Source organism: Helobdella robusta, assembly GCF_000326865.2.
Source record: "Helobdella robusta unplaced genomic scaffold HELROscaffold_48, whole genome shotgun sequence".
Classification (NCBI taxonomy): Eukaryota; Metazoa; Annelida; class Clitellata; order Rhynchobdellida; family Glossiphoniidae; genus Helobdella; species Helobdella robusta.
In genome coordinates this window covers 422,431-437,899 of record NW_008705215.1, presented here as the reverse complement: position 1 = coordinate 437,899, position 15,469 = coordinate 422,431, and the positions used below count along the sequence as shown (strand labels likewise).

General features: G+C 33.3%; 2 protein-coding genes across 2 annotated transcripts; both read left to right on the top strand.

Moving 5' to 3' along the window:
* Window positions 1–4,474: 4,474 nt before the first annotated feature.
* HELRODRAFT_178460 (hypothetical protein) lies at window positions 4,475–10,056 on the top strand (the record flags this gene model as incomplete). The annotated part of the gene is made up of 7 exons (XM_009026557.1): window positions 4,475–4,684; window positions 5,633–5,637; window positions 5,997–6,112; window positions 6,517–6,663; window positions 7,047–7,135; window positions 9,387–9,548; window positions 9,853–10,056. 7 exons carry the CDS (start codon window positions 4,475–4,477, stop codon window positions 10,054–10,056), a joined length of 933 nt encoding a protein of 310 aa, XP_009024805.1.
* HELRODRAFT_85873 (hypothetical protein) lies at window positions 9,874–14,725 on the top strand (the record flags this gene model as incomplete). Its single annotated transcript, XM_009026528.1, has 3 exons — window positions 9,874–10,046; window positions 13,817–13,955; window positions 14,495–14,725. Coding segments are annotated over 3 exons (543 nt in total), but the record flags the coding sequence as incomplete, so codon positions are not given.
* Window positions 14,726–15,469: the final 744 nt, after the last annotated feature.

Genomic DNA, 15,469 nt, shown 5'->3' with positions numbered 1-15,469 from the left:
CTTTTTTGTTCTATCATGCTTAAATGTTCTATCATGCTCAAAATAAATAAAAATTTTAGTTTTGAACCCTAGAAACTTGACAATGATTTACGATCTACCATTAGAAAAATCGAAAAACAGAAACTATAACTAACGCGGAACATAATTGCATTTTTGACAGTCTTAATCCATTATATATATATAATGAATTCATAATCATATTTGTTATGAACACATTTTTACAAATTAATAATTTTATTAATGATATAGATTTGACCTCAATATAACGATAATTATAGCAACTTATAAAACTAATTTCACTGTTACATCGATCGTAATGTTACACAATAGTAACTTTAATTAGCATTTTAATAAAAAAAAGGTCAATAGTTTCATTAATTCATTCAGCACTAGACAAATACCAAGATGTTTGCATGATAATACTCTCGATGATAATACTCATTAATGTAGATGATGCTATAATATTAGTAATATTTATGTTTATAATTTCTTTGCAGTAATGATTTTGAAATATAATAATTACTTTTAACTCGTGGCACTATCTCCAAAGAAGTGCCTTGATTAGTATGTGTTTGTACCGTTGTTTGTGTGTATGCATACATGTATGTGTGTGTGTGTTTGTATTTTTATATATGTATGTGTATGACCTTGTTTTTTATGTACACATACATGTATGTGTTATGATATGTATGCACGAAGTTTATACGTGTGTTTTAATATGGTATATATTCATATATACATATATTTACTAGAATGACATACTAGAATAAATAATTTATTGCAAAAGCGTACACACATACAATCAGTCAGTCGCACACATACAAACACACGTCCATGCGTATGTATACGTGCGTACATCACACACAACGAACTGTACGTTAACCATCTCTGCCTGCATACACCTCACTTATAATGCACCTGTAAATGTGTGATCCATATTTTGATGGCTTATTGAGGGTTTTGTTTTTTTTGAGGCTTTTTCAATCTTCGCGTTTGCTGTTTGAATTGATTAGCGCCAACACCGTCGCCGCAGAATGTATCATTTTGTCATTTCAGATTTGCCCTTTTTTGACTATATCTAAATTGCATAATTAATTTTTATTCATAAAATTTATTTTGTTATTTGTTGTTATAATTATTTTATCTCATTACCATCATTGTTATGTTTTATGGTTGTTGTTCTTGTCAACATCATCGGCTTTTGACTGGCAGTTAACCCTTTAGCCATTCAAATTATTGACGGGTTATTATGCTGGGAAATCCCTAATGGAATGTTTCTGCCACGTATCTGCTAGCAAGATGACTCTGGCCTGCCTGGTTGCTTGCTGGTGGCAGTGGAAATTTCGATAAGCTGGTTGTGAGACCAGGTGAGATCAGGTCGGGTAGATTGGAGGGTTGGAAGATTGAGAAATTGTGCTCGTTTGGTCTTTGCTGGCGTTTTTTGGTTGGACTTAAACTGCCGTTGAATGATAATGATGACGATTGTTATGATGATGATGTCGGTGGATGAAGGTGACTGAAATGATATTTCTGCTACATTTTTATGTTTAGGCTGTCGGTTTTCTATTGATTTGTTTCGTATGCTTCCGTTCATAATGTAGGCTTCAGAAATTTGAGTTAAAGTTTTGGTTCAATAGGCACCAAAAGATCTCTGATTGGCTAAATAAAAAACCTTTCATAAAACTGCGATATTTAATTTATTAATTGTTACGCTAAAGAAGTTATTTTGTGTGTGTGTGTTATTGTTTGGTTGCGAATGTATCTCGACTTGGTGGTTGAAATATTGTTTCCAAGATGTTCTTACGCTTCGCGTGGGCGTGCGACTGGACTATAAATTAAACAGAGAGAAGCGTTGGTTAATAATGCGGTCTGAGATTAAAATCAAATCATTATAGATCAATTGATGGATTTCATCAAGTGGATGGTTTTTTATGAATCGTGGAATTTATTCTATTTTCATATTTATCCTACTTCATTGAAGGATTAGTTTAGCCATTGAACCTGACAAAAACAGTAAATTTTTTTGCAATTTTCTAAAGTCTGATGGGTGTTAGCATTGTCGATATATTGAAACAAATCATTAAGATTTTCTCATTAAATTTAATTACATCCAGTTTTTGATTTTCCGTTCCACATTGGAGAAATTAGCTAATCGTAGAGAATAATATTAGAATTTTTACTTTCGTAAATACATTGTATCTGTGATTTTGGGTATGTGTATGTTTGTTTGTACGTATTTGTTTTTGTACGTGTTGTGGGTTGATGTGTAATTGCGGTGTTTTCTATGTTTGCGGACTGCGCGAATGTATCTTAATATAAATGGCAGTAATGCATTCACACACGTGGGGTTTATCTTGTTACATCTTTTGTATGCAGTCTGTAAATCTCGTTCACAATTTGCGTTATAACTGTAATTGTAGAACTGCTAATTGTAATCCTTTTGTAAGTTCAAATGTGCGAAGTGCTGATCTGAGTAGATGAATGAGTACAGAGCGCAAAAATTTAAATTGTAAACACTAGACGGGTAAGTTGAGTTTTGAAAGGGGTATAAGATTTGAAAACAAAGTGAATCTCGTGACCAACAGAGGATAGGGGAATAGTGGTTGTCTAACAATCCGGAACGTTATATCTGAATTGCTGAAACCGTCATTCATTCATATGCCCCCATTCATGTGCTACTTGTCAGATGACAATAATAATAATAATAGTAATATTACCCGTACTTCATTTATTATTTGAAGCCTCCTTCTAATTGATGGATATGCTATCGTTTGCAATTAATTGATAAAAATTATTATTATATTATATTGTCATTTTTATTTTTATGCTTATTTTATAATTTGACCTGCATTTTCTTTCATTTAAATTTTTGAGAACGCAGTTTAATTTACGGCATTGCGTGTGTCTGGCAGCGCGTGGTATTTGCAGACGTGTAAAATATTTGTGTGTGCGTGCGCGCGTGTGTATATGCGTGTTTTTGAGTGTGAATTTACAAACGCTATTATTCTACACGGTTTCACATTGTTATAAATGGATTTTAACTGTATGAGATGGATTTTAACAAGCGGACATATACGACGCAAAGACACGTACACGTGTGTTTGTGTGGCCTCGTGTACACTTACACAAATATCACGTGCGCGGTTGCATTTTGTGTGTTTGCTTGTTTGTTTGTTTGTTTGTTTGTATCTCATCATAAATGAGTGTTATTATCATTAGGATGGTTATCATTGATACAATAATAATAACAACAAAACAATACTACTAATAATAGTTATGCTGTAATATTTTTTTAAAATTCTGTTTGTAATATGCAATGTTTGTTTTCCTTTTATTTTATATCTGATTTTTTAAACTCCTTTTTGTCCTATGGCGTTTTTTCGAAATACATCCGCCAAAAATTAAATACTTGAAAGAGTTACTGCAACTGCCGCTGATCTGTACGCTATCTATACGATAGTGTTAAAGATGTAATTATGCATGGCATCGATAAGTATACATATTATGATAGTAATAATATTTATTTTTCTAATAATAGCGTAAAATAATAATAAATACAATAATATATTATTATCATTACAGTAACTAAAATGAAAAAGTTTAAATGAACCAACGCAGGAGTAATAACTGTCAAAAAAACTGAAATTATTATAATTATAGATTTAAATTATTCTAAAACTGTTAGAAATATTTCCTTAAGTAACATGCTTGAAGAAAATTAAGATGCTTGTTAAACTTTCATCATGTCTTTTACCAACGTATGACTATTTAATAATAAAGTAAGGTTAAGAACAAATGGTATGAAACCACTGAATAAGTTTTTTCACCCTTGATATCAATACTAGGTGATTTGTAACATTGAATCATACATAGGAAGTAAAACGAGGCGTTTGATCTGAGCGTTGACCCGGAAGCAACCATGACGATAACACTGTATTTTTACTTAAGATGCAAACGATCACCCACTGGAGTTTCCGTGCGTTAATTTGAATTTTCATTGCCTCTCTAGCTTCCAGTAGTCAGCCCGCTTCTTATCATTAAAATTTTTTTAATTTTATGGAGCAAATAAAATTTCGATTCGTTTCTTTCGTAGGACGTATCATTGGAGAGTTGAGAATTTCCCTGGTGGAGTACCATGTAATTAATTGTTATAATCATTAGGATATGTTCTTTATACCTAAATTCAACTGGTTGAATGAAAGACTTGCATGCTGTAACAGTTTCTGCATCTGTCAGATCCTGATTTTTAAAAAATAATAATAAAAAATAAAAAAAGGACTATTATGAAGTTAGGAAGACAATTGATATCCATTTCCTTTCTCGTCGATGTGTGTGTTATGAAATGAACGAAATGGTCTTACTTGCTAAATTTCATATAACAAATAAAAATTCTACTTGTTAGTAAACACTAGGAAGAAAAAAATCGGACCGCGTTTAAAAATAGAAGAAAAAATTTCATTGCCAGCTGATCAAGATGTCGGATGAGTTGATTGAACTGATAAGAAGCACTCTGATCAACTTCAGTGGCAGGTCTGAGAGGACGAACAGCAGTGACACACCTCTGAGGAGCACTTTGATGTCAAACAACAACCACTTGTTCGAACATGCCTGCGTCTACTTGGACAAGGAAGAGATTGAGTGGCAGTGCATCGACTGGGTCTTCCACTTCCTCCTCAACAAGCAAGTGACCCTTCTTTCCTTTCTTCCTTCCTTCCTTCCTTCCTCTTCTCATCATCTTTCATTTTCTGATTTTCAGCAGTCTTTTTTATCATTTATCCATTTTTTTTCTCTAAAAACAGTTCTTATCAGTCATCTGTTTAGTAATTAGTTTTTTATGTTTGTATGTTAATTTTATCTTAATATTAAAAATAAATCATCATCGTTCTTAATCTTTAATTTGTGATGTAATTTGATGCAAATGCTTAGTAACCTTTTTTTATAATATTTAATTTAATTATTTTTAATTTAATATTTTAATTGAATAATGTCTACTTATTTATAAAAAATATAAATAATTAATAGTTAAATTAATTTTGTCTTGCTGCTTGAGTGTTGAAGCATTTTAAACTCGATAGAACTTTTTAAATTTTAGTTTTAGCTAGACAAGTTTTCTATTTCTATTACAGAGCTAAATAAATCATAAATGGCTTTAGCCTTTAAAAGTTTAATAATTTTATAAATGTAAATGTTTTAAAATTTAAATTTAAAAAATTTAATCTTTACCTTGAAAATGCTTATTAAGCTGTATGTTTAAATTAAATTAAATTAAATGTTTGCATCAAATGTATCTGAAAGTTAAATAAGCAAAGAAAGTTTCCATTTCTTAAATTTAAAAAGTAATTGAGATTCATTCATTCATTCATTCATTTATTTTTATTTATTTATTGGTAATAATTTTTTTTATTTATTCATTCATTTATTTATTTAAGTAATTAATTAGTTAATTAATTAGTTTTTTCATTCATTTATTTATCTATTTATGATGTGTAAGGAAAAGAAAGTCTGAAAAATTTAATATAAAAAAAGCTTAAGATGAGCAAATGAATGATTGCAAAGAGAGGTGTTTGTATCAAATTTGGGAATAGATGGAATGTTGCGACAAAATATTTTATTCATTGCTGATGTGTTGAAGATGGGGTTAGAGTAATGGTTGATGATGATAGAGTAATGGTTATGATACAGATAACAGTAATAATGGTCATTATGAATACTGAATATTATATTTGTTAAACAAACCTAGAGTTAATTGATATGTATATTCAGTTAATTAGTTATTTTCATTTATAGATCATCCACTTGTGATTTATTTAGTTTATGCTGTCAGTATGTTTTTTTATTATCATTATTCTTTAAAAAATTAGATTTTGGCAGGCACAGAAACTGATAAAATGATAAATAAATAATGGAGTAACAATGTTTAAGTATATTAAGCATGGAAAATAAAATAATTATCTAGATAAGTTGATGATTGTTGATAATTGCTATTACAACAACAGGAACTATCCGGAGCATGTGGCCATCGTGCTGACCAGGCTGGTCAGGCAGAAGGTCATGGAGGACATGAGCAACATTAGCAGCGGCATCATCCTGAAGACTCCTGATGGCAAGGAAAGTTCGTTCACATTTCATCCCATTGTTACATTCTTATTGACAACCAACCAATTACTAACAACCATTTTTAAATATTATTTTGTTTTTATCAATTTTTTTTAGTAATTTTACTATTTTTGATATTTTATTTTTACAAAATTATTCGTGGAGGAAGTTTAATAGCTTGCACTAATAAATTAAAAATTTTCTTAAAAATTAATTTTTAAAAATTTTGTTCACATGCATAGTAAGACCTTTAAAACAAACGATGCTCATTAACTTATCATTTCATATCACTGTCAATAAATTTATCATTATATATCAGTGAAGAAACTATGTAAATTATCAAAATTAAATTTATCATGTTGATTTATGTCTTGCCAACGACCAATCACCTACAACAACAATTGAAACATTAATGACCAGAATATTCGACTGAATTGTTTGAGGACCTCGTTGTTAGCACGATGAAGGACGTGGGCAGGAAGTATTTCGAGGAGCTCCTCGCCAGGAATGCTGCTGGGAAGGTTGACGAGGATGAGGAGGAGGATTGTGGATATGTTGATGGGGATGGTAGGTTTTGTATTGATCCTCTAATTTTTCTTCTAATTATTTGTTCTAGGGGATCATTTATTTTGATGAATTTTTCATCTGTTAACACAGAAGTTTTGCTGATTTAATTAAGCAATCATGAACAAATCATTGTCAGTCTTACTGGCTTATTAATTCAACAAATTAACCAGCTTAAAAACCAACCATTTGCTACCACTTTCTGACAACCAACCAATCACTAATAATAACCAACCAATCAGTGACAAACAAACAAACCATTAACAACCTATGAAACAATCATAACCAACCAATCAGCCAATCAATGTTAAGCAACCAAACACCAACATCCATTCATCGACAAGGCAATTAATACATTAGAATAATCGACCAATCAAATTGAACAGTTTCCGTTCATGCAATAAAGAACACTAGGCGCAAGATGGAGGACAAACATGTTGTCATGCCATTCTTCAGTCAACTCTTCAATGTCAAGGTTGTTTATTATTATTATTACGTTTAAATAAATTTTGTCAAGATGCAGATGATTTTGATAATTCTTTAAAATAATTGGACTAATTTGATGAAATTTTAAAAACCTTAACACTTATGTGGATAATTGCGAAGAAAATCTAAGTTAATTCTGCTTCATTATCATTTAAAATTTAAATAATAAAAGTTAAACACATAAATTTGAAATAGCCCACACTTCAAATTGGTTTTTATCTCTGAAAGTTAATTGTGAAAAATTAGTTTAATAATAAAAAATCTTTTATTTCAAACATTATTGGCATATTGTTGGTTGCTGTTTAGCTTATCATAAAAAAAAAATTATCTTCTACTTCATATCTGAATTTTATAATAAATCTCTTCAGCCTTTTTAATTGAGCAACAAATTTGTATTCTGCATTTTAAACAAAAGCAGTATTTAATAACTTGACCAATCTTTCAAAATGAGCGTTGAATTTTTTTTGCTATCCAATTATGAAAATTACTTTTCTAAAAAATTCTAAATAGGTTTAATAGCCTGCATTCTTAATTTTGTATGTTGACTTTGTAGTCTTTTGAGAAATTGCTTTAGTTGGCTGTGAATATTGGTTTCTCCAACATTTCAATGTATATTGAGGATCTGTCATTTCGTTCAATTTGATCTTACATGATATCCTCCATTTAACACCTAACGAAATACACGCCTGAAAAAAGACTGAACGAGTTTGACGTATGTAGGCCAAAGTTCGTCCAGGCAAGCCCGATTATAAACTGGTTCGTTCATAGGGCCCTTAAATCTACATCACTGTTAGTTTTATCGGTTTTGCTTCGATCATTAATATCGAGAATGGACATTGGTTTCAGTTTTAAAATTAATTTTTCTCCCTTTTCTCCTTTTTGGAATTTCATCAACGACTTCATGATGCTTACATGATGTAGTTTCGTCATCCATTTAAATCTTGCAGTCTCGCAATTCCGTGAATGCTTGTAAATCAAATCACATCAATGTTTTTTTTTAATATTAAAAACTTTTATTTAAGTTTGAATTATTGTGACAAATATTGTCAATAAATTTTGCATGAATTCGTCATAAATAAAATATACAATCACAACTTCTGTGATCTAGTATTTAATCTATTATTTTGCTGAATAATTTTAAATATTTACTTTATTTTTGTCATTTTAGTAAAATTTGAAACTCTCCTTGTGAACTGTTTATGTTGGAAGATATATTTCCAGCTTCATTATTTTATTATATTTGAAATTATTTAGAATAAGTTTATTTTTGACAAATCATAGTTGTAAGAAATGATAGGGAGGCCTAAAGACAAGCAATTAAAAGCAGATCTTATTCAAATTAAATAAAAAGTTGTATATTTTGTTATTTGAAAAGCAAATAATATACTGCTATAATAAAAAATTTAGACCTCCAATGAGCCTGCTAATTGGAATGCTCGTTTTACAAAATTTAGTAATTTTCCTTGCCACCCAGCCTAAATTTTTTTAATACAAACTTTTAATAAAGATTTTATTAAGTGCTTGTTACACTACGGTGATAAAATAAAAATTTAAATCTCTAATGAGCTTTTTTTTAAAAAAAATAGAATGTTCATTTTACAGAATTTTTCTAATTTTCCGTTGCCACCTTAGTTTTATGGACCATCACGCTGCGATTTTTGCCGATTTGTGCAGTTACACTGACGTGTTTATCATTCGGGCGGCCTTCACGCGCAATAAGACCGACCTGTACGTGTACCAGTTCTGGTTTTTTTTTACTTTGGTCAGAGTTATGGCTAAACGTTTGTGGCAACTGACAGTTTCTTTGATGCTCAGTGGCGGATCCAAAATTTTTGGTGTAATTTTTTTAGTTAAAGTTGACTTTTTTGTCTATTTTTTATTGTTTAAATATTTGATGATTCGATCATTTTAATAATACGTAAGTCTGATATTTTCTACTAGTATTTTTTGATCAACTCTGTTAAGCTCAGAAAATCCTAAATTATGACGTAAAGATGTTCTAACGTAGATTCTTAAATTTTGTTTTCTTTCACGGTAACGTGGGTCATGGATCCGCAATCTCATGCTCAATCTCATAATACATGGAATTTAACAAAAATATACTTAAATATTTCTTGCTGTTGATTATTTTCGCTCACGTTAACAATTTATATTGCAATCATCATAGTTAAACTTTCATCATCGTCCCACCATCATCATTGTTATCATATCACATCTATCATTATCATCATCGATGGAAGTGCCACAGATTTAGGAATTTTAGATCTGCGATTTGGATCCAGCTGTTGCGTGGTTTCAAATTATTGCGTGGTTTCAAAATGAAATGGGTATATCTACCAGCCGAGACCTCATCCCGCAGACTGGTGACACACTCAGTATCATATAACGCCCAGATAATCCACGTAAGCACCATCAAATTTTGAAACTCAGTCAGTATACTGCCGTCTAAAGTATACCTTTATGAGAGTATACCAGAAATTTTAATCAAATCACACGTCAGGTCAAAGTGCAGCAGAATCGACTTTTCAAATTTATTGCCTAGTTCAAATTTCGACAAAATCGGATCTCCGGTGTTAGATTCGACGAATCCGAATTATTTTGGTTACTGTCGCATTCCTAAACGTTGTCAGTCAACACCAATGGTTCCATAATAAGACAAATAAATTTCTTATTTCCTGATTAATCTTTAACTTTTCCTAAAAACAGGGCAACTACAGATTCTACGCCGTGTTTGATGGACATGGAGGGGTCGAGGCGGCCAACTACTGCTCAACCCATCTTGTCGGCCATCTTGCCAGATGCATCAAAGACATCGAAGAAGGCAAGGTAATCGTGAATTGTTCGTTTTTCATTTTTATTTTTGTATGTTTGAAACTCGTTGTGTCACATCCTGTTGATTTGTTCGTCTGATTCATGACAGCTTGTTAGTTGGTGAAAGATAACTTTAACTTGTTCAAGTTTGTTCATATTCACTTGTGATAATCGACAAGTGTTTTTATTTGTTTGAGGGATTGTGCACATTATTTTCATTTTGTTTTTGCCTTCACGATCCTCCTAATGTGACGTTGATGATAGCGGTCCCAATTGAATACATAATATATGTTGTTGCTGTTAAATGATTGTCACACCACACCCATCACAATGCACTGACTACAATTTAATGCACTACATTATGGTTCGTACAGCCAGCATAATTATTGCTACTATTATTATTTTATTATTATTGTTAGTAGTAGTAGTATGTAGTAGCAGTAGCAGTAGTTTTAGTATTATATTATTAGTAGTAGTATTATTATTATTAGTAGTAGTAGTATTAGTAATATTAATATTATTATTCTCTCCGTTTAACTTCGTCACAATCATCATTACTGTATTTCTTTGCTTTCATCATCATCGTCATCATCATTTGTGAGGATGATGGTAGTCAGGTGATGATAATAAAGATGAAGACAATGATAATAAGAATGTTGATGATGAAAATTATGATGAAAACAAAAAATTACAATAATGATGATGATGACGATAATGATAATTTGTTCCATTCGGTTCTTCCACATCTTTTCTTATGGTTTGAATTTGTCGTTCATTTCAACACATCAAAGATTCTTTATGAAAGCAGTCATTTAATCTTTGAACATGTGTTGCTTTTGATTTTGTTGTTGTCGTATTGGTTCATGTACCTCCGTTGTTGCTCTCCAACCTGTAAAATATATCGCTTAACATTTTTACAACATTTGTGGGTACAGTGATCAGCTCTTCCAGTTTTCCTTTCGTGCCATATTTATCTCTCAAATCACTGTTTTTGATATCTTGTCCATATGTGTTCCAGTTCTTCCATCTCCATACCACATAGTCTGCATACCGTCTCATCATTAATACCAACGCTTTTCAGCCCCAGGCAGCTAAGAGTACGGTCTATTTTACTGAATATTTCTTCCACTTTTAGTAGTGCTTGTATTTCTTCCATTGCGGAAGCCGGTTTGGAATTGACTGAGTATCCCTTTATGTTCCACGCCATACCAATCTATTTTTTATCATTCTCTCCAATACTTTACCGAGATGTGACGTCGGACTAATTGGTTATAGCTAGCTTCTGGCTTTTCACCTTTTTTCAATAGGGGTACAATGGTTGCCAGGTGCCATTCCTGTGGACATTGTCCTCCAGTCGTTGATCAGTTTCAGCACTACTTTATAAGCAAAGTGACCAATGTGTTTGAGGTGCATGTTAGAGGTGTTGTTAGGGCCTATAGCTTTTGAGTTTTTGGATTGTTTGATGGCGGATTTGATGTCGTGAGCTGTGAAGCTTGTGATTTTATTGTCCTATATATATTTTCTTCATTGGTTTGGCGTGGTTGTAAGGAGGAAAAGATTGAAGTTGAAGAGGGTGAGTGATTGACGGAATTAAGCCGAAGGTGCAAACACTATTAGGAGGAATGTAGATGTTAAAGATGGTGAATGGGCCTTGCTTGTTTCTTAGTAGAAATTGAGATTGATTGTATCTCTGCATGGTTGTCTTTGTGATTTGATGATTTGTGAGTTTGAATGGTGTGGTGTTATTGGTATTATGGACAAGGAAGGCTAGTCCTCCCGCGCGAAGTTTTCTGTCTGGTCTAACGCAGGAGGGTTTTGTATGTATCCATTTGTGACATGATGAGCAACAAATTGAAGCATAGCGAACGGATAGTTTGCAGGAGATGCAATGAGGAGAATCATCTGGAGCAGGGAGGCTGCAGACACTGCTCCGAAGGCAAAACCCGGGTGAGAGTGTGGGTGGGTATCCATTTGCATCGCCGGTTTCTTCCTGATTCGCATTTAACCGGGATCGAATGAAAAAAAGGAATCCCCACTTACCACGTGCATTGTTTGTGTGTGTGTGTGTGTGTGTGTGTGTGTGTGTGTGTGTGTGTGTGTGTGTGTGTGTGTGTCATGTTCTTCTTTGCGCTGTTTGTGTGTTGTTGATAAATTTTAAAAATTGTAATGAACCTTTAAATTAATAAGTGAATAAATAAATAGCCTGATCTTTATCCTTGTAACGTTTGTATGCATGCTTATTTCATTTTTGCAGTCCTTATCGCACCGACAGCAGCGTTCATCGTCGTCGTCGTCGGCAGCAACATTACTTTCGTTATCATCATCGCCACCAACAACAACGTCAACACCCCTATCATCATCAACACTCCCGTCAACATCATTAACACTTCCATCATCATCAACACTCCTATCATCATCATCAACACTCCCATCGTCGTCAACAAATCCACAAGTAGCAACTACAACGACATCACCAGCTGCACTGACTTCAGCGACAGCTGCACTAGCGACGGATTCGCCATCTTGTCAGAGACGCCATTCTTCTAAGAAGAAGCTGACAGCAGCGACACCAACGCAGCTGGAACAACTGCAACAACAACAACATCTTCTCACCACTACATCAACAACTCCCACCACAACTCATACTGCTGCCATTCTACAACAACATCAACAACAACAACATCAGCAACAACAACATTCCACACTGGAGCCACGTGACGTCACAACTCAGTCACGTGATAGGAAGGTGAAGGTGAGGCAGATTGAGAGGTGCTTGGAAAGGGCCTTTCTCGAAACCGACCGACTCTTCAGTGAGAGAGTGAAGATTGATGTGAGGGTTCCTCTTATTATTATTGTTATTATCACTATTTTTATTATTTTTTTGTTATTATTATTGTTGTTATTATTGTTGTTGTTGTTTTGTCATTATTATTTTTTGCTGTTATTGTAATTATTATTATTATCATAATATTACTGATGATGATGATGATGACGATGGTGATGATGATGATGACGATGGTGATGATGATGATGACGATGGTGATGATGATGATGACGATGGTGATGATGATGATGACGATGGTGATGATGATGATGACGATGGCGATCATCACTGTCATCTTGATTTTTTTCATATCAATATGATGTCAACTTTCAATATGTTGAGGATGAGGTCATTCATGATGACGAGAGTGATGATAACGATGACGATGTTAGTGTTGTTATTATTATTATGTTAGTGGTGCTGATTATGATGATGATTCATCTGTTTAAATATTCGCATCATGGCATATTGATTAGTTTATTCATAATTTTTACTAACATCATCTTCATCATCATCATCGTTATCATCATTGTCTTCGTCATCGTCATCATCTTCTTCTTCATCATCATCATTGTTATCATCATCTTCTTCTTCATCATCATCATTGTTATCATCATCTTCTTCTTCATCATCATCATTGTTATCATCATCGTCTTCGTCATCATCATCATCGTCACCATCATCATTGGTATTTTTGTTGGTGTTATTGTTTATAAAATTATATTCTTTTTTTTTATTGTCCCTCGGTTGTCCTGATGACTTCATCTCTGCTCTCAGCATTTCTATGAATGCTTTTTGACTGCTTCGACATCTTCCAATATTAACCTTTCCATGAATGTTTGCCAATGCCTCCATCATCATATCATCACTATCATCATCATTATTATCTTCATCATCATCACCGTTATCATCTTTTCTTCACTCTAGTCATCCGAATCCTTCTCATCATCATCAGCATCATCATCAGCATCATCACCATCATCATCATCGCCACCATCATCATCATCATCATCGTCCCTTCTAGAACAACTCGAGCGGTTGCACAGGAGTCATCATCCTATTGGACGACGATGACGACAGGTTATTTATAGCATGGCTCGGGGATTCCCAAGCCCTCCTGGTCAGGGGGGGCAAACCCGTGGAGATCATGAGGGCCCATAAGCCGGAGAGAGAGGTGCATTCTGCTTGCTTTTGTAACAGTTATATTATCAACCTAATAATAACAATAATAATACAAACTCACTCATTATTGTCATGACCCAGAAAATGAATGATAACATTTATTATAACGTTTTAATATGTACGATAAATTATCATAATGAGACGAAGAGATGTAAAATGGAGTAATAATAATGATAATAAAAATAGAACTACGTGCACACTTTGTATGTATACACATCTTATAACAGAGATGCGTACAACCTATACACACACATGTACGTTCATACATCTTACACATACACAAACCTGACCTTATGTATGCACACCTCACATATACACAATTCACTCTCACACACACATCTCATACACACAGAATTCGCACACGCACTCATACACAAATATTTCGCACAGACTTTTCAAATTCACTCTACTGACACAAGCACACATACACAGAGAGAGACAGAACTCATCACACACACACACACCTCTCATACATGCACTTCACACACAGACATCACACATTCACACACACACACGCACACACACACACAGGATGAGAAGGCACGCATCACATCTCTCGGCGGCTCTGTAGTTCACTTTGGAACGTGGAGAGTTAATGGTGCCCTATCAGTTTCCAGGGCTGTTGGTGGGTCTTTATTATTATTTATTTATTATTATTATTATTGTTGTTGTTGGGTCTTTATTATTATTTATTATTATTATTATTGTTGTTGTTGTTGTTGTTGTTGTTGTTGTGATGGGGATGTGAATGATGATAGTTAAGATGGTAGTTATGATATTTTTATATTTTATATTATTATGATGATGATGACGACCGTGATGGCAATAAATTGTGGTAAAATTTCGCCATGTTTGACTATTTATTTAGCACTTCATACGCATACAATCTTTTACAAGTATACATTGAATTTGTAACATAATCCGGCCAGCATTCAACTGGTCAATCGACCAACCTGACCAACCACAAACCATCAATTAGGTGACTGCAGCTACAAACCATTCATCAGCAGTCAGCCCGATGTCGCCTCGTACGCCCGCCTTCCTGGGAGTGATCAGTACATCGTTATGGCTTGTGATGGTGAGTTGGTTGGTTGGTTGGTTGGTTACTTAGTTTGCTTGCTAACTGGTTGACTGGTTGGATTTTAGCGTTTTCCAACTTCATCAACAACAGTCTAAATGTACTTCCACTTTTTTCCAATCCTTGGCTGGCATTCTAAGAACATTCGTTTCAGCAACACGTTCGCACAAATTTTTGAGTATTTTGTTTTCATCAGAACGGTCATTGCCACTTTCCATCATTATTGAATTTGATTTTTTTCTCTTTCGATTCATTCATCTCAAACTATTTCCTTTGGACTGTTTTAACTTTGTTGTTGATAATTTCAACGTTTTTTGAACCTTCTCACTGACAATGCTAGCAAAAGTTGTATCATTCTTATCATTTGTATCTCGTAAAACTCGTATCATTTTTCAAACTCTGTATTCGTGACTGAATGCTGCAGTATC